General features: G+C 33.3%; 1 protein-coding gene across 1 annotated transcript; it reads right to left on the bottom strand.

Moving 5' to 3' along the window:
- Positions 1-3,856: 3,856 nt before the first annotated feature.
- On the bottom strand, positions 3,857-9,762 carry LOC129295397 (uncharacterized). The gene is made up of 2 exons (XM_054933912.1): positions 9,308-9,762; positions 3,857-4,064 (listed from the first exon to the last, which is right to left on the bottom strand). Exons 1-2 carry the CDS (start codon positions 9,663-9,665, stop codon positions 4,030-4,032), a joined length of 393 nt encoding a protein of 130 aa, XP_054789887.1. The 5' UTR covers positions 9,666-9,762; the 3' UTR covers positions 3,857-4,029.
- Between the last annotated feature and the right edge of the window lie 15,498 nt (positions 9,763-25,260).

Genomic DNA, 25,260 nt, shown 5'->3' with positions numbered 1-25,260 from the left:
ACAATGTAATCCTATTAATGACCATTAGAGGGCTCAATATATTAATAAAGGTTAAAGGAAGCTAAGAAACCCTATGGGTACTTTTATATAAGCCTAGAATGAATCTTGAGCATTAAGAAGTGTGAATTATTAGTGAAATTAGCTCAAATGTGGATATCAATTATTTGCATTGTAAATGCTTGTAGAGTGACTATCATTGGTGCCATTCAAGTTTCTTGAAAGCTTTGAGAGTGAGTATTTAAGGGGTGAAACATTTGACCCCTCAAAAATTTGAGGTAACTAAAGGAATTCTAACTTAAACTTTTATGTGTTTATTAGTTATTAATTAATAAATGATAATTGAATTATGTTAAATTGATTGAAATGCAAATGTTGCTTGCTTTTCTTGAAAAAGCCTATTATGAAGTGGAGATTTAATGTATTTCAATGATTTTGAAAATTGTAAAGTTCAATGATTGTTAAAGTGTGAGGTATTATGATTATAAAAATAGGAGTTTAGTGACTTGTGTAATTTGAAGTTTAATGAAAATGTGTTTAAGAAATTCAATGAAATTGCTTATGTGGAGTGTTATGAATTAAATTAAATGTGAATTTTTCATGAATATGAATAACATGATCTTGAGAGGTGGGGGTTCATCTAGAAAAAGGAGTAAAGAATTAAATCTACATGGTAAGGCTCCTATCCTAGTGATGGCTTGTTTGGATTGATCATATTCATATTGTCCTATCTGTTCAATGAAGGACTATCCCACTAGTTCAACGAGGGACTCGAATCTAGCTAGCTATTCACTTGTTCAATGAGAAAGCTAGTTTAGGATGTATGACACCCTATAGTGTGAGAAATGAGGAAAATCATGTTTCATAAGTGAGTTGGGTGTGCCTTGGCTAGGTAATTCCCTCACAAGTGTTTAGGTTAGGGATGTTATGGATTATATACTATCCCATTATAATATAACCCACGGTTTCATGTCAAAGGAATAAGGAATATATAAGAAAGGTGTGATCATGTATATAGTGGGTAAGGGCACATAGTTGTCTGTATTGTGACCCTAATGATAATAATCATAAGTTGAGTCTTAATCACATCTGATCATATGTTATTGAATCGTGTGATTAACTTCCTTTGATGTGAAAATTGCTAAAAAGCTTTATTTTCCAAGTATGTGTTATTATGCTTGGAAGTATAAATATATATTCTTAAATGTTTTACATGGTTTGAAGAATTGTTTATATATGCCACTTGTATTTAAACTAATTGACATGTATTAGTATGGGTTAGTTGGACCTTAATTACTAAGTAGTTGTACTTACTCTACTATCTTCAATATTACAGGAAATAACTCAAGAGGATTAGAAAAAGGAAAGCTCCCAAAGGCTTAGAACCATGATCATATTTTGTATGCCTCTTTATTTTTAAGTTATTATGTGTATTTGACAATTTAAATTGCCAACTACGTTTTATTCATTTTTTGTTCTTACTTGCATTATGTGTTTATGAGTTGTCAGTGTATTTTGGGCTTAGGGAGTGAGTTGATGTTTTGTGAAATATGTGATAAGGCCAAAATACTAATACAAGTAGGAGTAGAGCACATTATGTGATGATTATAGAATATTTGATGAAAATGTGCTTGAACTCCCCCTTATATGTTTTTAAGGTTAACGAGTTGAGTAGTAAAATTATGATTTATAAGTGTTTTACTGTGACATGATACATAGTACAAGTTAGTCTTGATGTTTTGCATGTGGTTAAAAGGATGTTAATGGTTAAAGGCCTATGGTAAATGGTTTGGGCATTTAGTTTTATGAAATTTGTAGAAAAAAGTGTAAGTTTTGAAAAGAGTGTCCAAAATTTAATTTAGTAATAATTTAATTATAAAACTAAAACCATTAGTTAAAGCTCAAAAAGAGCTTTTTGTAGACATTTAGTTCATGTCAATTGGACATCGGATGGAGAATTGAGGCGCATCGAAAGTTTTCCCAAAAGCTGTCAAATTGACAGCAGAAATTGCTGTCCAAATTCATGCAATTACGCCGTGGCATGTGTCACAGGGCAAACATGCCGCAGCGCATGCCCCAAAACTTTTGAAAATTTTCTTGTCTTCAAATTCTTATACTAATGCACTCATATTTGAAATGATCTCATACTTTCACATAATTGTGAACTTTGATTTGTCTATTTTGAGAACTTTGAAAATGGTTTAGTTTTGTAAACTTGTGATCCCAACTTTTCTATCTGTTTAAAACTTGGTATTATATTAACTACTTTAATCCCATTTTTTTGTTACTTGAGAATTAGAGTTAATTATGGGATTAAAAGAAGGATGATATTACTTTATCTATTTTTAATATTTTTTTACAAAATGAGTATTAAATGATAGATATTTTTAAAAGTTTATATTTTTATATTAAAAAGTAATATTATAAAATATTTTCAATAAACTATATTGGTACAAGTAATTTAATCTAAAAGTGTGTTATAATTAAGAGTAGAGAGACTAATAACTAATAAATTGATTATCATTGGGAATTAAATCTTTAAATTTGTATGCAATTTTGCATTGTGTGTGGGGTGTGGTTATGCCTAGGAGGTTAGCTAGCAAGTAGTTGATAGGGTAATTAATTGTAACACATTCAAGAATAATTACTTGAAAAAATGATAGAAAAATCCATTTAAATTATGTAAATGACAGATTGATCTTACAAAATGACATAATTTTCCTAAAATCTCAAATGATGTTTCTGTCATTAAAGAATTATAAGAAATGACACTTTTGCCCTTTGTTCATATTTAAAAATTCTCAACTTTTCATTTACAACTTTTGTTGTTAAATTTACAACAATTCAATAGTCATTCGTAACTCCACATCTGCAAGTTCTAATATACATCAGGTGTTAAAAACATAACTTTTCATTTACAACTTTTGTTCCTATATTAACAACTTTTGTTTTTAAATTTATAATAATTTAATAGTTATTCGCAACTCCGCATATGCAGGTCTTGATATGCATCAAGTGTTAAAAATTCACAACTTTTCATTTACAACTTTTGTTCCTATATTAACAACTTTATTTTTAAATTCATAATAATTCAACAATCATTCACAACTCCAGGGATTTTTGTTTTATTTGAGAGCAATTTAGTCATTTCTTTTAATTCCCCAATGACAAGAAAATCCCATGAGACTTAAGGAAAATTATGTCATTTTGTGGGATCAATCTATCATTTACATAATTTAAATGAATTTTTCTATCATTTTTCCAAATTACTTCTCCAGTCTTGTTTATAAGTAATTTTCAACATGTTTCGCTAAAATCAAGAAAAACCTTAAAATTTATTAACTTTATTTAAAAATTTAAAAAGTTTTTAATTTTGTCTCTATTAAATATACATATTTTAACAACATATTTTTTTCTCTTCAATATTCAGTGCAAGGTAAAAGAGTCATTTGTGATAAAAATTTAATAATATGACTTATGAATATGACCTAAAAAAAAATCTTTTCTCCCACCTTATAAATAGGCCGGAGAGAGTATAAGCTTTGAAGAAATAATAGGGTTTAATTTGGCAGAAAAGTATACGATTGTTTAATTACTAGACAAGATATATTAATTATTTTGGAGAAAAAGGACTCACCATGTAACACCCTCAAATTTACAGACCGATTTTTCACAAGTTATTAATTCAACAAATCCTTTTTTTTTATTTTTTTATTTTTTTCATTGAACCCTTATCATGGTAGAAAAATTTCTACCACGATACATCCAAGACAATATACCACAGGTCTTAAAATATCTCAAAAAAAACAATTAGAACCATGAGGGACAGACATGATCCTCATAGCATGTTATTCAAATCAGATCATAAATCAAGAGGGACAGACATAATCCTCTTGGTCATATAAATACTTTTAATAAAAAGGATTAGAGTTTACATGCTTCACAAAGAAGATATGTCCTAAGTTGGCACAAGATACATTGTATAATCTAAAATAAGAGGCAACGTAAAAGATGGTGTCTCATACACCACAGTTACACCTCTGGTGCTTTCTCGGCCGGACTCGCTCCTGTAAAAATATTAACCACGGGGAATGAGACTTAAAAGTCCCAGTAACCAAAAATTAATATGTAATGATGCATGCGGATGTAACTAATCATGCGATTGCTAAGTGGGCACACAAAACATTTAACCGAACAATACTTTCAAACAAACCGAACAAGTATTTAATTTGCATGACTGCACCTTATATCCTCCTTTCGCCATGCTCGGACGCCAAATCACCCGGCCAAAGGTGAGTTGGACCAAGCGACACGCCACTCATTGGGTCCAATGAGGGCTTACCACGTGGTAATAATTAACCGAACAGAAATTCCCATTAACACCATACATTAAAATACCCTGACAAGTCATGCATCATTCAAATATCCAAACAGGAATATATCCGAACAATAATATCTCATCATGATAAAAAAAATAAATTTTTAACCCACTTGGCAATAATTTCAAACAAGTATATACAGTATTTATTTTCAATAATTCATAATTTTTCCAAACAACAAAACAACACATAACCATTCACAAACACACTCATCACAACACATTAATAATGGTTACCTTGTGTCTTGAATAACAAGTTCCCCTTCACAACTCCTTTTTCACCACTATCTTTGTCAATATAATCTACATAATTATTTCACAATACTATATATTAATTTTACATTAAAATAAATAACTCTAATTTAAAGAGTTAGAAAGTCTTAGATCTATAATCCATATTAACACTAATTTAAGATTTATGCCTCATTTAACTTCCCAAATTCTTTTCTAAAATTCTCGTACCCTAATAAACTATTTTTTTTATCCTCAAATCACTTCTAGTATCACAATTTCATCCTTCTATATTCTAAAAATTCGTCCAAAAATAAATTAAAAATTTTAGAATTATCCTGAAGCCTCAAATCACCTTTCTATAACCTCAAAAATACCTATTCATACTTAAATAAATATTTAATAATCATAGGTTTATCCCTACATCTCAGATTCCACATAAATTCAACCATATAGATCTAGATTTTAACTCAAAAATTCTTAAACATGAGTTTCAACCTCAAGAAAATATTCTATAATATTTATTATATCCCTAAGAGTTTTAACCTATATTTTTAATCCATCATATCATCAGATTAACTATCCTATAGAAAAAATCCTAATCAAAATATTTACTCTATCCTACAAAATAATCATATCACTAGAAAGCTAATATTATTTAAAAATAACTATAAAATTAATTTTGTAATTAAATAAATTTTTAAATGCTAATCTAAACAGGAAAGTTAGAACATACCTGAAGAAAAAGAAAATAATCCCCCCTTGCGAGAAAACGCCGAGCAACGTGAGAGGAAGAGAGAAAAATAATATAAAAATGGGATTGTGAGTCCCAAAATTATATAAAAAAAACTATAGGTTTGAATTTAATTATTCAAACCTTTGGGCCCAAAGTTGCAATTTTCTCTAAATTGCATCTTAGCCTCTCATGCTTCCTAATGCACACACCCCCTCCTTTTTATACATGAAGGCACCTCTTCTCTTCCCTCATCTAACCAATGTGGGACTTAGAAACAACAACCTTCCACCCCCCTTTTTTTTTGTTCCTTCTACCTTCTCTTTTTTTTTTAACACACACATAAAAAAAATTATTTATGTATTATATCTTAACTAAATATTGCTTATGTGGTTTTAAATTTAAATTTTTAAATTCATAATTAAATACCTAATCATAATATTATTTCTAAATAACCTCAAATAATATAAATTCCTATTATTATCATTTTTTTTCCTCAAAACCTAAATTCCACAATTTCTTTATTATATAAAAATCAGGATGTTACAATTCTCCCCTCCTTTTAGAAATTTTGTCCTCAAAATTTAATAGATAAGCTTAGAAACTATGTACCTAAGCAAATAAATGTGGATAATCTCGCCTCATACTCTCCTCGGTCTCCCAAGTAGCATCACCTAGGGCTCCACCCTTCCAAATCACCTTCACGAGTCGGATGGTCTTATTGCGTAGTTGTTTGTCCTTAAAGTCCTCAATTCGCTCCGGTTCGGATCTAAAGGTCAAATTCTCCCTCAATTCTACTTCTTCAGGTTCAATAACATGGGAGGGATCCGGGTTGTACTTCTTCAACTGTGATACGTGGAACACATTATGGATACCTGCAATCTGTGGAGGTAATGCAACTCTATATGCAGTAGATCCAATTCGCTCCAAGATCTCATACGGGCCCATAAATCTAGGTGTCAATTTCTTTGCCTTAATGGATCTACCAATGCCTGTCACTGGAGAAACCTTCAAAAATACATGATCTCCTACTTCAAACTCTAACGGCCGTCTCCTCTTATCAGCATAGCTCTTCTGTCGGCTCTGAGCGGTTAGCAATTTTTGCTTAATCATTGCAATCTTCTGGGTGGTCTGCTCTACAATTTCTGGACCAATGATACTCCTCTCACTTAATTCTGTCCAACATAAAGGCGATCTACACTTCCTTCCATACAAGGCCTCATAAGGCGCCATCCCAATACTAGAATGATAGCTGTTATTATAAGCAAATTCAGCTAATGGCAAATGATTATCCCAACTACCTGGTAGTTCAATGGCACAAGCTCTCAACATGTCCTCCAAAGTCTGGATCGTCCTCTCTGTTTGTCCATCTGTTTGGGGGTGGTATGCGGTGCTAAAACTCAGTCTGGTACCCATAGCCTTCTGTAGCGCACCCCAAAAGTTTGAAGTGAACCTTGGGTCACGATCTGACACAATTCTAGAGGGTATACCATGAAGTCTAACTATCTCCTTAATGTATATCTCAGCAAATTTCTCTAATGTAGAGGTAAACTTGATCGCCAAAAAGTGAGCTGATTTGGTGAGTCGGTCTACTATCACCCAAATAGCATCCTTACTCGAGGGTGTTCTTGGCAGTCCAGTGATGAAATCCATAGAAATATCATCCCATTTCCACTTTGGAATATCTAACGGTTGCAGTGTTCCAGCTGGCTTCTGATGTTCTATCTTTATCTTCTGACACGTTAAACATCTAGAAACAAATTCAGTTACATCTTTCTTCATTCCTGGCCACCACCAACCTCGCTTCAAATCATGGTACATTTTAGTTATACCGGGATGAATTGTATATTTGCTCCTATGAGCTTCTTCTAAAAGGATATTCCTCAATCTTGGATCATTAGGTACACAAACTCTACCTTTATACTTCATCACTGTGTCCTCAGAGATGGTAAAATTTGGGGCCTTACCTACCACTATCTCCTTCCTTATATTCCTTAAGTAGTCATCACTCTGCTGTGAGACTCTGAGATCTTCCCAGAATTTGCTCTCAAAGTCTGCTACCTGGAGTGCGGCCATTTGATGTTCAATCACATCTACTGGAACATCATGAAAACTGTTCCATAAATGATATTCATGAACCATCAAATGTGCAGCATGAATAGTCTTTCTACTTAAGGCATCAGCTACCACGTTAGCCTTACCCGGATGGTAATGTAATTCAAAGTCATAATCCTTTAGAAATTCCATCCATCGTCGCTGCCTCATATTAAGCTCTTTTTGATCAAATAAATACTTCAGGCTCTTATGGTCACTGAAGATTTGAAACTTAGATCCATACAAGTAGTGTCTCCATATCTTCAGAGCAAACACAACTGCAGCTAACTCCAAATCATGAGTAGGGTAATTTTCCTCGTGTGGTCTCAACTGTCTGGAGGAATAGGCAACCACTCGGTCATTTTGCATCAAAACACATCCTAAACCCTTTAAAGAAGCATCAGTGTACAGAGTGTACGGCACCACAGGGTCAGGAATAGTCAATACTGGAGTAGTGGTTAACCTCTTTTTCAATTCTTGGAAAGCAGCTTCACATTTGTCAGTCCAAATAAATGGGGCATCCTTCTTAGTCAGCTTAGTTAAGGGCATCGCAATTTGCGAAAATCCCTTAATAAAGCGACGATAATAACCTGCTAAACCTAAAAAGCTTCGTATCTCTGTAACAGATTTTGGCTGTTCCCACTTCATCACTGCATCAATCTTGCTAGGATCCACCGCAACTCCGTCTCTGGACACAACATGGCCCAAAAACTTTACTTCTTGGAGCCAAAATTCACACTTGTTTAATTTGGCATAAAGCTTATGTTCCCTCAAAACTTGCAAGACGATTCTTAAATGTTCACCATGAGCCTCCTCATCCTTTGAATAAATAAGAATGTCATCAATAAACACTACTACAAACTTATCTAAATAGGGTCGAAAGATCCTATTCATGTAATCCATGAATACCGCAGGAGCATTCGTAAGTCCAAACGGCATCACCATGAATTCATAATGCCCATATCTCGTCCGAAATGCTGTCTTAGGTATATCCTCTGCTCTCACTCTCAATTGGTGGTACCCTGACCTTAAGTCAATCTTTGAGAAAACTGCGGATCCCACAAGCTGATCCAGCAAATCATCGATTCTCGGAAGTGGATATTTGTTCTTGATGGTTACTTTGTTCAATTGTCTATAATCAATGCACAATCGGAGGCTTCCGTCCTTCTTCTTTACAAAAAGGACTGGAGATCCCCAAGGTGAAACACTCGGTCTGATGAAACCCTTCTCAAGTAGCTCTTCAATTTGCTTTTTCAGTTCCGCTAACTCTGAAGGGGACATCCGATAAGGAGCCTTAGAAATTGGCCCTGTACCGGGTACCAATTCAATTGAGAACTCTACCTCGCGCTTTGGGGGTAAACCGGAGACTTCGTCTGGAAATACATCCGCAAATTCTTTGACAATTGGGATATTCTTCACGCCTTCATCAATCTCAGCTTGGATAGAGAAGAAAACCATGTAGGCCTGGCAACCCTTCTTCATACATCTATCAACTTGCGCCGCCGACAAGAAAACATGATCTTGAGTCTCGACTGGGGTCACCGACAAAGAAGATAAAGACACACTCCTCTCTCTACAATCTAGGATAGCACCATTTGCAGCCATCCAATTCATTCCCACAATTACATCCATACCTCTCAGTGGTAGGATAATTAAGTCCATAGTTGTTTTCCTATTTTTAAACTCGACTACTAGGTTAAGGCATGCCTTAGCAGTCCTTACAGATTCTCCCGCAGGAGTAGACACATTCATATCAAAAGGTAAAATACACACAGGCAAATCAAGGTTCTTTACACAAGTTTCAGAAATAAAAGAGTGTGTAGCACCCGAATCAAATAGTGCAACAATATCATGATGAAGGATTTTGATGTTACCTCTAATGGCATCTGGGGAGTTCATGGTGTCCTGAGTAAGAGCAAACACACGGCCAGAGACAGTAGGATGTTGGGAAGGGTTCTTCATATTTGAGCCCTGGTTGTCCCCACAAAACTTTGCAATGTGACCGGGTTTCCCACAAATGTAACAGACCCAGCACTGTCCGAAATGACGACGCCCGCATTTAGTGCACTGTTGAGAGCTCGCTGTACTCGGGGCAGGGGTAGATACTGTTGGGCTCCTCTGTGACCCGTGATAACTACTATGATAGCTCCTCTGTCCTTGGCCCCTTTGAAATGGACCCTTCTGCCTTCCTTGGTTCCATGAGCTACTCGAACCCTGATGGTTTTTCTTCATAATGCCTCCGGTGGGTCGAGGGTAGGTTGGGGGTCTACTATATGAATAACCCCTCTTCTCTCTCTCGACCTCCTTCTTACTGCGAGCTACTACTTGTAGTTTTATGCACATTTCATCATAATCTCGGATATCTAGATGAGCCAATTGTTCCCTCAATTCTGGTCTAGCCTTCTCCAATAAGCGCTTAGCCTTCCATTCGGAATCATCCCTATACTGCAGGTACGTGGAGTATCTAGATAACTCCTGAAACTTAGCAATGAATGTGTCCTCATCGAGGTTCCCTTGCTTAAAGGCATGGAATTCCGCTTCCTTCTCAGACCTTAACTCTGATGGAAAGTAATGCCTGAATAATTTTTCCTTGAATTCCTCCCAGGTGAGTGTAGAATCATCCCTGGGCCCTGCTGTCTCCCACCAATCTCTTGCTCCTTTCACTAGGAGCACTAATGCTACTTGTACTTTTTGATTGCTGGTGCATGTGACTACTCGAAAGATGGATTCGAGTCTCTTCACCCATTCCTCTACCACGGATGGTTTAAGGTTACCATCAAACGTAGGAGGGTTAAACTTCCTAACAGTTTCCCACACATCAGTAATGGTCGGTGGGGCTCTCTGTTCCTCCTGCCTAATTTCCTTCCTTCTAGACTCATGATCTCTCGGAGTGGCAGGATGTGAGGAACTGCCTTCCCCCACATGACTCTCAACATGAGCCCTATCTCCATTTTCAGTTACCTTTTGCCTCTTTAGCTCCGTCAACTCTTGTTCGTATCCTTGAACCTTGTCTGTTAATGTTTTTACAAGCATTCTCAATTCCGCCAAGTCAGGCTCCTCATTTGGCAGTGGCGGTGGTAGGTGCTCATGTTGGAATCCTGAGTTACCACGAGTAACAGGCATTTTCTCTCCCCTCCTAAAGGATACAAGATATAAATAATAAAATTAGCCTAGCTATATCATGGCCATACAATGAGAAGCACCATAACAATGTATATTGCCAACCGACTATATGCTCTGATACCAATATGTAACACCCTCAAATTTACAGACCGATTTTTCACAAGTTATTAATTCAACAAATCCTTTTTTTTTTTTTTTTTTTTTCATTGAACCCTTATCATGGTAGAAAAATTTCTACCACGATACATCCAAGACAATATACCACAGGTCTTAAAATATCTCAAAAAAAACAATTAGAACCATGAGGGACAGACATGATCCTCATAGCATGTTATTCAAATCAGATCATAAATCAAGAGGGACAGACATAATCCTCTTGGTCATATAAATACTTTTAATAAAAAGGATTAGAGTTTACATGCTTCACAAAGAAGATATGTCCTAAGTTGGCACAAGATACATTGTATAATCTAAAATAAGAGGCAACGTAAAAGATGGTGTCTCATACACCACAGTTACACCTCTGGTGCTTTCTCGGCCGGACTCGCTCCTGTAAAAATATTAACCACGGGGAATGAGACTTAAAAGTCCCAGTAACCAAAAATTAATATGTAATGATGCATGCGGATGTAACTAATCATGCGATTGCTAAGTGGGCACACAAAACATTTAACCGAACAATACTTTCAAACAAACCGAACAAGTATTTAATTTGCATGACTGCACCTTATATCCTCCTTTCGCCATGCTCGGACGCCAAATCACCCGGCCAAAGGTGAGTTGGACCAAGCGACACGCCACTCATTGGGTCCAATGAGGGCTTACCACGTGGTAATAATTAACCGAACAGAAATTCCCATTAACACCATACATTAAAATACCCTGACAAGTCATGCATCATTCAAATATCCAAACAGGAATATATCCGAACAATAATATCTCATCATGATAAACAAAAATAAATTTTTAACCCACTTGGCAATAATTTCAAACAAGTATATACAGTATTTATTTTCAATAATTCATAATTTTTCCAAACAACAAAACAACACATAACCATTCACAAACACACTCATCACAACACATTAATAATGGTTACCTTGTGTCTTGAATAACAAGTTCCCCTTCACAACTCCTTTTTCACCACTATCTTTGTCAATATAATCTACATAATTATTTCACAATACTATATATTAATTTTACATTAAAATAAATAACTCTAATTTAAAGAGTTAGAAAGTCTTAGATCTATAATCCATATTAACACTAATTTAAGATTTATGCCTCATTTAACTTCCCAAATTCTTTTCTAAAATTCTCGTACCCTAATAAACTATTTTTTTTATCCTCAAATCACTTCTAGTATCACAATTTCATCCTTCTATATTCTAAAAATTCGTCCAAAAATAAATTAAAAATTTTAGAATTATCCTGAAGCCTCAAATCACCTTTCTATAACCTCAAAAATACCTATTCATACTTAAATAAATATTTAATAATCATAGGTTTATCCCTACATCTCAGATTCCACATAAATTCAACCATATAGATCTAGATTTTAACTCAAAAATTCTTAAACATGAGTTTCAACCTCAAGAAAATATTCTATAATATTTATTATATCCCTAAGAGTTTTAACCTATATTTTTAATCCATCATATCATCAGATTAACTATCCTATAGAAAAATCCTAATCAAAATATTTACTCTATCCTACAAAATAATCATATCACTAGAAAGCTAATATTATTTAAAAATAACTATAAAATTAATTTTGTAATTAAATAAATTTTTAAATGCTAATCTAAACAGGAAAGTTAGAACATACCTGAAGAAAAAAGAAAATAATCCCCCCTTGCGAGAAAACGCCGAGCAACGTGAGAGGAAGAGAGAAAAATAATATAAAAATGGGATTGTGAGTCCCAAAATTATATTAAAAAAAACTATAGGTTTGAATTTAATTATTCAAACCTTTGGGCCCAAAGTTGCAATTTTCTCTAAATTGCATCTTAGCCTCTCATGCTTCCTAATGCACACACCCCCTCCTTTTTATACATGAAGGCACCTCTTCTCTTCCCTCATCTAACCAATGTGGGACTTAGAAACAACAACCTTCCACCCCCCCTTTTTTTTTGTTCCTTCTACCTTCTCTTTTTTTTTAACACACACATAAAAAAAATTATTTATGTATTATATCTTAACTAAATATTGCTTATGTGGTTTTAAATTTAAATTTTTAAATTCATAATTAAATACCTAATCATAATATTATTTCTAAATAACCTCAAATAATATAAATTCCTATTATTATCATTTTTTTTCTCAAAACCTAAATTCCACAATTTCTTTATTATATAAAAATCAGGATGTTACACACCACACTTCAATTTTGTGCCACCAAATACATCATTCAGTAGTTTGTTGAATGATCTGTATTAAATTAGATAAGTTTGATCATGCTTTAAAATGATTTTATGCTCTATATATACATATATATATATATATATTATATTTAATTATTTAATTTTACATATTTCAGTAAGTAGATATCAACATAAGAAAACTCTTAAGAATATATGATTTAATCTGACCGTGGTACATTGCAAGTATGCCAGCACGGAAAGAAACTAAAATAAGGAAATTGGCCATAACCAACACGAAACAATTAATAAGAAAAAATGTGACAAGAAAAAAAAAAGGGAAAATGACAAAAATCCCATGTAAATGATAGTTAATATCATGAAATGCAATAATTATTATTTAATTTATAGGTACTTTCTCACATTTTGATTTTTGATCACAAAATGATATAGCTGCCTTTAATGATTATTTTACATTATGAAGCTCTACTTTGATTAGGTTAAGTACTAAAATAAAATAGAAAATGACTGTTTTTTTTTTATAATTTTGTTTCACAATCAAATGTAATTAAAGGAATCATTTTCACGAAGGAAGTAATCTTTTTAATAAAAAAGAAAATTATTTTCTAATTCATTTATAAATTAAAAATATAAAAAAAAAGAAGTTGTCATCCTATATTTTATTTCTGTTAACAGTCCTACCAAAAAAGCCTTTTCTTACATATGATGGTTACTTACTTTTAGTATTTGAACTTGACAAATAAACAAAACTTGCAGAAAGAAAGTAATTATTTTCTACCATATTTTAGGTAATAACTCAATTAAAATAGTCATTTCCGTAAACATAAGTAGCTAATAAGAGCAAATATGTCATTTCATCAAAAATTAAAATGCCTGACAAGCCGCTAAAAATTAAAAAATAATTATTATACTGTGCATTACTTAATTATGATTTGCATATTTTGAAATATTCTTTTGTCGTTCTCTCTCATATTAATCCAGGAAAAAAGAAAAAAAGAAGAGAAAATTTAAGAAGAATGAGAGGAGATTGGAAAGGCATACACCTAACCTAGCCTTTTTCATACCAGGGAAGGTGGATATTAATGTACGTGTGGGCATTTGTATTTATCTATTTGATCTTTTTTTTTAAAAAAAGAGAAGATTGCATTAAAAAATATGTGAGAAAGTTATTCATGTTATGAAACTAGGAGAAATATAAGAGAGATTTAAGATAAAAAAATGAACAAACTAAAAGAGGACTGGAGATAAAGGAGTAGTAATATTCATTTTTCATAGGTACCACAATGTGTAGTACATGGCCTTTATTTATAGGCTCCAACTTCACTAAAGAGTTATAATTTATTGAATAATAAGATTAATTCACATCAATATACAATATATAATCTTTTAAATTTATGAGTATTAAACATAATAAAAACTCCTAAGGCCATTCATTAGAGAGGCTAGAAAATGTGGGAGGAGTTGGTAGAGTTTATGAACATCCACATATTATAATATTTATAATAATTCACAAATAAGGATAAACAATAAATGACCGTTTGGGAAAAAAATAAGTTCATGTTTTTATTTCAAACGCTTCAATATTTTTTATATTTTACATTATGATCAGTTTATTATATTTGTTAATGACATACCATTGTATAACAACAATACACCTTTTATAAAATTTCAAAATTTCAATAATAAACCCTTTGTATATCAATGATAAACTCCTTATATATTAATATGAACTAGCCATACTTTTAAATTTTTTAAAATTTGATTTATATTTTTTAGATATAAGATTTTGTTCACCTAGTGAGTAATTTATCCTTGACATAATAACTTGTTTATTCTATGTAATTCATCCAATATAGTGTCATAAGAAAAAAATTGTCTATTTCAAAAGACATTGTATTAAACCTAACTTCTTATGCAAGGGCTTTGCCCTCCCCTTACCTTGGAGGGTTCTCCTGGAGAGATTGATCCTTTTAGTTGCATCCCCTTCTGATGTAGGTTAGGTGTGCGTGTGTGGTTGATGTGGGTAGGTAAGGGGGGATGTGTGTGTCAATGGGCATTGGATTTAGGGTGTCTAAGTAGGTATTATATAACATTCCAATTTTTAATTAGTTGATTTACTAAAATTAATAAGGATAATTAAGTATGCTAGTGTGGTGTGTGGTTAGAGGAGAATAATAAGTGTTTTTAGTTGAAATTTTAGGTATAACATATGTCCAAAGTGAAATTGGGTCATTTGGGGGCCAAAAAGTGGAAAAAAAAACAAGCTAAAAAGTCTCTATGCCACATGCCGCATCGCACAAGGCCATCAAGTGAGAGTTATCTTCTCTGTACCACATGTCACAGCGTGTAGGGATGTGTGCCACGATGTATGGTGCAAATTCTATAGAAATAATACGTGAACTGATGCAAAAAATAGAGAGAAAAAAAGAGAGAATGGAAGAGACGCACTAAACTCTGCTAGGGTTTACTTGTGGACGACATTGAGAGTGTTTTGGAGGCTACAAACACCCAAGGTAAGTATCACACTCATTAATCTCTCCATTTCTTCTACATTTATGAGTTTATAGTTAAAGTTTGATAGTGAAAGTGGATTTTTGATTCATATGGGTTATGGGTCCGAATTTATTGATCCAAATAGAGTTAATGGGAGTAAATTAGATTATCTAAACCTAGTATAATAAATTTTTAGTGCCTTGAGTTGTTGGGCACTATTAATATCCAAAATTTTTTTGTTATGGGTGGTTAGAAGATTGTGATGCAATTAATGAAAATTTAATGATTCATTAATGTTATTGAGGACTAAAGGTAATTAATAAACCTAGGAGATGGGCTCAAATTCTTGTGGAGTGAATGTTGGGCAATTTAGAAGTGGAGATTAATGGTTTAATGCTTAAATTGATAATATTGATAAAATTTAACTTGGTTCATTGTAGTTTTGGCTTTTGGTCATCTATTGGATTGGAAATTCAAGCTTGGAAGCTAGTAGATTGAGGGGCAAACTTTTGATGAGATAACCAGGGGAACCCTACTTTGGATAGTTATATATCAATTGATTGTTAAATGTGAATTGTGAATGTTACGTGAATGGGACTGATTTTTAATGTGAAACCATGTATTAGTTTCAATGAACGTATGAAAATTTGAATGTGGATAATCTATATTTGGCTTGAAATACAAAATGTGAAATTAAGAGGGTTTTCGAACTATGAACATGTTTAAACATTTGAAAAATGAATGTGATGTTGTGTAGAGGTAATTGTGTGTTAATAAAAAGTAGATTTTGAAATAAGTGAGAATAATGTTGAGAAAATAATAAGGATACATGTTTAGGTAGCGCATAGTTGTGAGTTCAATGTGATTGTTGTGATAATGAGTAAATGAAAATAAATATGTCAAAACGAATGAGTGCTATTTATGGCATGATCCGTGGGTGAGAGTTCACTTAGGGATTGGTAGTAGGAAAAGCCATATGATATTTAGGCTGCCTTTCGATGCACAGGAGTATAGCCTTGTCCCACAGTTTGTCAAACGGACTATCCATAATTTGTCAAGGGGACTAGAACCTAGCCATCTTCACCTATTCAATGAAGAGAGTAACCTAGGGTATGAGACACCCCAGAGATTTGAGAATGAGGAAAGCTGTGGCTCGAGAGTGAGTCATGTAATTTTTGCTGAGTCACACCTCACGATCGATGAGATGGGTAATCTAGTTATACGGATGAAGCCTTATTTAGTGTTATAGACACGGTTTCGGTCTAAGAAAATAAGGAGAATATAAGGTTGATTGATCATTGCCTAATACATATATAACATGTCACACGTGTTGAGTTGTGGCAAGTGACATGAAACGGGTGTCATGATCACATATCTGAGAATATGGTAACAATGTACCTAGTATATGTGAGACAAAGATGTTATAGAATGAGTAATGATGAGTTATAATGTTGTAAACAGTTTTGTGTGCTTAGTTTTATAAGCATGTGTATGCTTTATAATTGATGTATAACTGCATGGGGTAGGTTTTACCTTGATTTCTGAGTAGTTGGACTTACTCCTTTCATTTAATACTTTCAGCTATAGATTTATGCCGAGAGGAAGAAGGCTTAAGAGGCTAGAAATTAGTATATTCCTTTTTTATGCCTCTAGCTTAGTTATTTGTGTGTAATAAATATGTTTGTCAATTCTAATTTACATGCCATCTTACTTGCACTATTTTATTGTTGCAAATGTCTTCTTGTATTTTGGGGCCCCTGAGTATTTGTGTATGTTGAGATATCTATATATATATATATATATGTTCATGGGGCCAAAATACTAATGTAAGTGTAAAACAATGATGATTTAAACATGTTTAAATTGATTTAGATACAATGCAATGACAAATTGCCTCCCCCTCTATTTTAGTAAAAGGGGTGAGGAGTAATTTGGTTATACTGTGATTTAAGTGTGTGTGATGTGTATACTGGTAGTCCTAAGTTCAATGGATATGATTCCAAGTGTTAGAAAAGACTTTTGGTACTGTTGAGGGTTTTTAGAAATCCTTTTTATGTAAAAGTTGTGAAAAGTAATTAAAATATTTTAGGTGTCTAACTTTCGGTGTGACTTGTTTTAGAAGTGAAATCTATGCCACTAGTTAATTCATGTTAAGAGCTTTTCGTCGACACCTAGATGATGTCAATTGAATGTTGGATGGAGAATCGGGATGCATTGAAAGTTCTTATTCTATTGTTAAATGATAGCAGAATCAGTTGAATTTTCGTGCAACACGCCACGGCACATGGCGATTGAGTCGCGGCATGTGGCCACAGAAAGCAAATGGCGTGGCGCAGCATGCACAAGCTACAACGCACTGCTCTATCGCACTTTTAAAGAGTTTTTTCACATTTTCAATTTCTTTCACTCCTTTGAGGTATCACATGCTTCCGTAACTTATTTTTACTCTGATACAAGAGAATTTTGATCGTTTTAAACTCTTTGTGGTTATGAAAAACTTGAGATCCCTTACTTTAAATTAAACTTTAGTAATCCTTCTTTGAGTTAATCTTTGATTAATATAAGTTTTAATGATTAATTATATTTAGTTGAGTAAGATATTACATATTCTTAGGTGAATTTGGCAATGATTTAGGAATGTTGAAGATCTTTGATACGATGAAGCTTTTCCCCAATTGGTTTAGTGATGGTTTGGTATAATTTCTAGAATTCTTTTGAAATCAGAGCATCACTAGCATCGCTGAACTAAAAGACTGTGCGAGGCTGAATAATGGTTTGGATTTTGATTGTTTGAGACTAACATCGTGGTAATGGAGCTGGTTGTCAGGGTTAAAAGGCTTTAACACTTCAATGAGGAAATGGATGATCCTAAGACAAAAGATTTCTTTATTGACAAGCTCGGCAAATGATTATGAGAGAGGGGTTGGAAGAGGTTTGGTAGCAGGACTGTGGAAGGATGATGTGAAAGAGATTTTGGAAGAGATTGTTGGACTACTAAAGGAAGAGAAGAGGCTCAATGAATTTAAGGAACCCAAATGTAAGAATTAGAGAGGTATGTCTCTAAGCTTATTAAAGAACAACTAGTGATTTTACCAATTTAGGGCCTCAATCTTTATATATGCAAACTATGTTAGATCTAATTACATATTGCCATTTGTGGATATGATTTGGTATAAGTTAAAGAAAGCCATGCTTTGTCTTTAGTTTTTTTCTCCTTTATGTTGTAATCAGCATGGCTAAAGTCAACAGTCAATCAAATTAAGTACCTCTAGCTATGGAGATCTATGTTGTTTGAATCCTATTGTTGATTTTATGGTTTGGAAGCTTGATTGGAAACTAGCTTTGACCATATTTAGTTATATTCTAGGCTGTTAAAAATTGGTGTGTGGCAATGAAATGAAAGCTCAAAATGTGGATAGCAGAGATCCAGAATAGCTATTAAGGGTCTCAAGTTTGATGATATTTGCTTTGTTACTACTAATTTTGATTTTTTGGATTCCATGATGGTGTTATTGATCTGTTTTAAATAGTTCTTGTTGTGGTGTTGTGGTTCATTTGCTAGCTACTGGTTGTATTAAGGTTGCTGCAATGAGGTGTATTCTATTTCTCCTTTATATAGTCAAGTTGAAGCCATGATTTAGTGCCTGCAGTGTTGCTCTTCTATGAGATTTTCACCGGTACTGGATCTATTTGTTGGTTCCCTTGGTAAAAGCCATGAGATGTAATGCTTCCTACATAGAATGGGAGTGTTTTATTATTGTGGATTTTAATTTAAATCATGGGCAAACACTAATCCTTTGTGGCTTTTAGTGGATCCTATAAATTTTTAACCTTACTACAGATTGGGTCTCTCTTATGGGAAAAGGGAATGTGCTCTTCATATTGGGTATTTAGCCCCAGCTCCCATTGACTTCTTCCTAGGCTTTGACTTTGTGGGCGCTGGGATATTCTCTTTTAAATGGCATTTGAACCCGGACTTTGGGGTCTCTCCACTTCCCAACTTTCCATTTTTCTCTCATTTCTTTAAAATAGCACTGTTTTGATCGTAAAAAAATTAAAAACAATTGAAAGCGACTAAGCACCCTCACCTAGACCCAACTTCTCTCCTCCAATCATTTCTGCACACTGTTTAAAAATTTTATTTTTTTATATTATTAAAATTATAAAAAATTAATAATATGTTTCATTATTAATTTGGGCAATTCAAATTTAATATGAATGATCTAATTTGATATTTTTTTTTCATAAATTTTATAATTAATTATTTAAATATATTTTAAACAATGCAGATTCAATATTAAAATTATAAAAATTTTAATATTAAATTTAAAACCATCAATATAAAATCAAAATTGTCCAAATATTTTAAATAGTGTGCAGGAAATGGTTGGTGGGGAGATGTTGGGTCTGGGTGCGGGTGCTTAGCTTTCAATGTTTTTAATTTTGTTGTAATCAAAACGATGCTGTTTCAAAAAAATGAAAAAAAAAAAAAATAGAGAGTTGTCAAGTGGAGACATCCCAAGTCTATTTAAACCCCTTGTCCTTTATCTTTGTTGGCTATTTTTCTTTGTTGCTTACTTGGGATGGTGTACGCTGGACTTGTTCAACAGTATCCTTTTCTTTTTATTCATATTTTATTTCCACACATTGAAATCCACAATGCCAATCATAACTAATCGACAGCAATTAACCATCGGGTATTTTCAAGATCTTTAGTGCTTTTTTTTTAATTGCTGATATGACAATGAAATGACCGCCATCCCCTTCGTGTCTCTTATTTTTTGTCTAGCTCCTTTTCATAACCACGATAGAACCCAATCTCCTGCGGTTCGTTTTGACAAGTATCTGAAACTGTGGAATTAAAAAGGGAGAATGATAATTAAAGACTGTTAAAATATAAATCTTATATAGATCGTGAAATTTTGAAATCTCAATTAAAGATCATTATCTAATTATGATTAAAAAAATATAATTTGTGAGGTGAGATTTCATTATTGTCACTTAAAAATCACTAACCCAACTTGAGAAAAATTTGTACGTATATTGTGAAAATATGAAATTCTACTTGAAAATTGAATGTTTAACAAAAAGCGCCACTTGAGAATTCACTATTCGACTTGAAAAAAATTTCTAATGTATATTGTGAAAACATGAAACTTCACTTGGGAACGATTATTTAATAAAAAACACCAATTTGAATAAGTCACTTTTTATTAATGATTCTTAAGGAGGTTCATTTTTTCATAATATACGTTAGAAATTTTTTAATGTCTAGTTAATGAATTCCTAAGTGGTGCTTTTGGTTAAACATTTTATTTTCAAGGGGGGTTTCATGTTTCTACAATATACATTAGGAATTTTCTCAACTTAGGTTAGTGAATTCTCAAATCGTGTTAGTGAATCCCACCTCAAAAATTACATTTTTTTTTATCACAATAAGGACCATGGTCCTTAACTCTAATGTTCAAAAATTTCACGATCCGTAATTGGGATTAATATTCTTAACAGGTCCTTAATTGTCATTCTCCCAATTAAAAAAATATGGACACTACAAAAATTTATAAATTTTATTTTTATTTTAGATTTATAGATAAAATTATAAAATTTAATAAATTTACTCTATCATTTTATATAGTAGTTTAAAAAATTAAAAAATTAATGAAACTAAAAAATTATTTAAATTAAATCTGAATTGCTTAAAGTTTTAAGGGAACATTAATCTTTTAGTCCTCTAACTTTTAATTCACTTGTAACTCAGTCCCTCAACTTTTGAATTACTCACAATTAATCCCTCAACTTTTGTTAATTTTTTTTCTGTTAGTTTAGATCTCAAATTAATGAGCAAGAGGAGAATATTTTAGAATCTAATATATTGAATATTTTTTTATCCCTCTTATTTGATAAAAAAATTTAAAAAAAATTAAAAAATAAGGACCAATTATAGGTGAATCAAAAAATTGAGGGATTGAGTCGCAACGAGTTATAGTTGAGAGATTGAGTTGCAGTGAGTTATAGTTAAAGGATTGAGTTACAAGTGAGTTAAAGTTGTTATTTGGATAAAAAGATTAATTTCTCAAGTTTTAATACTATATAAAATAAACTGATAAATGGACCCCCATATTTCAGATGGTGCTTGTTACTCGACGCTTCTGCCTCAGTAGCGGGTCCACTTCTCTTCGTCGTCGAGCAAGCATTCCACACTTCCTAGATGCCGTCCGCCGTTGTCGGTCCTGCGTGGTTGTTCTTGGCCAAGCAGTGAAGAAGGTTCTAACCCTAGGGCTTTTTCTACGCCCCACCGACACTGAGTGTAGTACAGGTCCGCTTACGTTCCTGATCATCTCTAATTCATTAAATTTTTTGGCATGAAATTTTCCGAGTCTTATTTATTTTTCCTCCCCCCGTCGGGAACCAATTTTAGTCTGCTAGTTGCTGAGATACCATGCCTTTTTGTTGAGATTTTTGCGGAGGGAAACATTAAACTTTATTTCTTTTCTATGTACTCCCTTCATTTTCCCTGTAACAAATTGAACCCCTGTGCCCTGTATCCTTTTCCATCATGGTGAACTCCTCTGTGCACTGGTTTTAAAACTAACAGCCACATTTATCTGACTCGTATTGTTTGCTGATCGTCTCAAGCGGTGGGTTTCTGATTCAATGGTTGTGTGTAACCTCACCATTTATCTGATGATTCAGGGTCTCTATAGTTATGTTGGAAGAATTGCCTTCAATTCTGGGTATATTTGCGTTCTTGCAGTTATTAATTTATGTTGCCAAACATCTTAATTAAATTCTTCCCCAACTTAAGTTTGCTTTTCGGGCTGTGGGATTTATTTAGCTTCTTGTTAGTCGGAAGGAATTCTGTTTTGGCCATTGTTATGTGATTTTCTGCCTTATGTAAAAGAATTAGCTTTGATTCTCATTTTGCGTGTGAATTATTCCTATCCCCTCTCTCAAAATGAATTACTTGCAGAACCATTGCTGCGGCGCATACAAACGAAGATAGTTTTGCATTTTCTTGAAGTTGAAAACTATTGGGTTGCCCATGGACAAACATCTGAATCTTCATCAACTCGTCCATGGCTCTGGGTCATTGAAATCCTAGTGAGTTGTGGGAAAATAGAAAACTATACTTTACAAGGTATGCATTAAGCGTAAGACAAACTTAACAAGCTGCTTCATATTACATGAGTGTTTTTTCTACGGAAAAATAATTCACGATGATTTTTTTCCCCAATTTCATTTTCTGTTCCGGACTTGATTGATGTAGCCCTTGTCGTGCCCAGTGATTTTGAGAGAAACACAATAGAATTGGTTGCTAGGAGATGTTTGGAGGGCTCGCTTGGTTCTGCAGGTGGATGTTGAACTTCGATGCTCCCTCTAGCCTGGATTCAAGACTTGGGTTGCTGTTTCGAGAAGTTGTGAAGATGTCCTCCATCAATTTTGCATGAGGTAATTTTATTCAATTGATGTTTGAAGTGTAACTCTTTTATCGTGCTTCAGAACTCAGAAGCTGGACCAATTTGATTACTTATTTAATCGGCTAGTTCATTGAAGAGTTTGATGATGGGAAGTATATTGTAAGTGAGATACATTTTTTTTTATGATTTTAATTAGGTACCATTGTCAAGTGCTGATATAGCTGAGTAGAGAGTATAAAAACCCGATGTATACCCATTTATTGACAAAAGTGCTGGCTCTATTAAATTGGAACTGGAGCAGGTGATAAGAGTCACTATCTAGAGAAATTAAAATTGTTTTTTTTTTCCCTCTATCTGTTTCTACATGAATCCCATTTTATTTAAATATTTAATTGTCCTTCCCTCTAATTCCTGTTTTGTGAGTAGCTGAAAGAATCAGTGATTGAAGGTACTCATCCATGTGCTGATCGCTTAAAAGAAAGGAGTGGGCTGACACTTCAGAAACAGGATTATCCCGTGCCTGCTAATGATGGCAAATGCAATGATTCTTTCTGAAAAGGATAATAGGGATCACTCATTTGATGTGCATGATATGCAATACTTACATGAGAAGCAAGTTGATGTAGAAAAATGTGATGACTTCCTAAGAAGGAAAAGAAAAATAATGCTATCCACTATCTAATATCGAGTTCAAGAATTACGAGTTGCCAAACCACATCTTTCCTTGAAGCTAAGGGATGATAATGAGCATCATATGTGCCTGTTCCAGCAAGTATTGATGATCCAGGAAAAGTTCAACGCAAGAGTAGCAAGTCTCATCTGAACAGGATACAGATATTCAACAGAAGGAACCTAATGCGCATATCCTAATGAAGAGTACGAGAGGAGCTCACCAATCTTAGAGATTTGAGGGCATTTTGAAGAGCTTGTGAGCACTAAAAGTAAGCTTCTTAAGTCCTAACCTTCCCTCTCTTTCTTTTCTAGAGAATTTTTGAGTTAGGGTTTGTGTTGGAGGGGTGATTTTAGACCTTTGAGGCTATGAGTCTTAACCCATTGATTAAATAGAGTTAATGAAAGTTATTTATGTTATTTAGGTTTATGGTTTTGTACCTTTTTTGTGATTGAAATCCATTAAATTCGAATATGGCCATAAATGAGGTTGTTGGTGATAGTTGAGAGTCATTAATGATGGTTTTGAGAGTTTATTGAAGCTAAAAGAAGTTAATAAACCTTATGGGTATGTTTATATTTGAGAGATTGGGATGTTAGGAACTTCGAAGTGTTGATTTAAGGGCTGTATACTCTCCTTAATAGTAATGATTTGGTATGATTAATTATATATTAATCATTTCTTGGCACTGTTTAAGCTTCACAAGAGCTTTGGAAGTAATTGTTGAGAGAAACACCTTTGACTTCTTAAAAGTTTGACGTGATTGAGGGAATTGCTTTTACCAATTGCGTGTTAAATTAATTATAATGTTCATAAATTATTGAAAAATTATGCGATGCTTGAGAATTATTTTTGATGCACTTGTGGCAATTTGATAATAATTTCATATAATATACGTGAAGTGAAATGAATGTGTACATGTAATATATGTGAAAATGAAATGAATCTCTTAAGTAACAGTTTTGAAGATGATCTTAGTTATGAGTTTGTATGAAAGAAGTAAACATGTGATGATAATGAGTTTGAAAAAAAACTTCAAAATGTATAAATGGTGCTTAGTAGAGTGTTTGGATAGGTATATATATGGCTAACATGCGATATGTGATTACATGAGAATTTCATGCCATGAAAAATGATGTTTAAGCAATTGCATGCTGTAATATGACCATTGACAAGTACATGCTATGAGTTGAGTATATATGCATTATATGATTATATAAGGCGGGAGCTTGCAGAGATAGGAGTACAAATTTCAAATCCACGTGGTATGGCTGTCATTTGGAGCTCAATAACCGACCTTTATATTATTACTATTCCACTTGTTTAACGAAAGACTTAAACCTAACTAATTTCTACTTGTTCAACGAGGAAGAGGAAGATAGCGTAGCGATATAATAACTATAGTGTGAGATTTAAGGAAAATTATGATCCACAAGTGTAGTAGCCTTGGTTAGGCAAATTTTTGGAATGAAAGGCTTGGATAGTTCAACACACATGGACGAACCCTTTTGAGTGAAATAACCTATAGTTTTATGTTAGAGGTTTTAAGAGGATATAAAAATGAATTGATCATGCATATCATGTCATGGTCGTCTATAGTTATTATTGTGACCTTGCATATTATATTAAGGCTACATGGTCATTGTATATTATGATATTCTCGTCACATGATTGTTAATATTGTGAGAAAAAAAACTGTGTTGTTGTAAAAATGTGAATATGTGAGAATTGTGTTCGTTGTT

The sequence above is a fragment of the Prosopis cineraria genome, unplaced genomic scaffold, assembly GCF_029017545.1.
Source record: "Prosopis cineraria cultivar Desert tree isolate PC_DT_omini unplaced genomic scaffold, ASM2901754v1 PC105, whole genome shotgun sequence".
Taxonomy (NCBI): domain Eukaryota; kingdom Viridiplantae; phylum Streptophyta; class Magnoliopsida; order Fabales; family Fabaceae; genus Prosopis; species Prosopis cineraria.
The sequence above is the reverse complement of the archived record's forward strand: the minus strand, read 5'-3'. Positions and strand labels throughout refer to the sequence as shown.

Excerpts from the sequence above, each read along its gene's own strand:
- LOC129295397 (XM_054933912.1), bottom strand. The coding sequence starts at position 9,665 with ATGAAGAAAAACCATCAGGGTTCGAGTAGCTCATGGAACCAAGGAAGG. Across the intron at positions 4,065-9,307 it reads CTCCCCAGATGCCATTAGAG|GAGCGAGTCCGGCCGAGAAA; the intron begins GTAACATCAAAA and ends ATATTTTTACAG.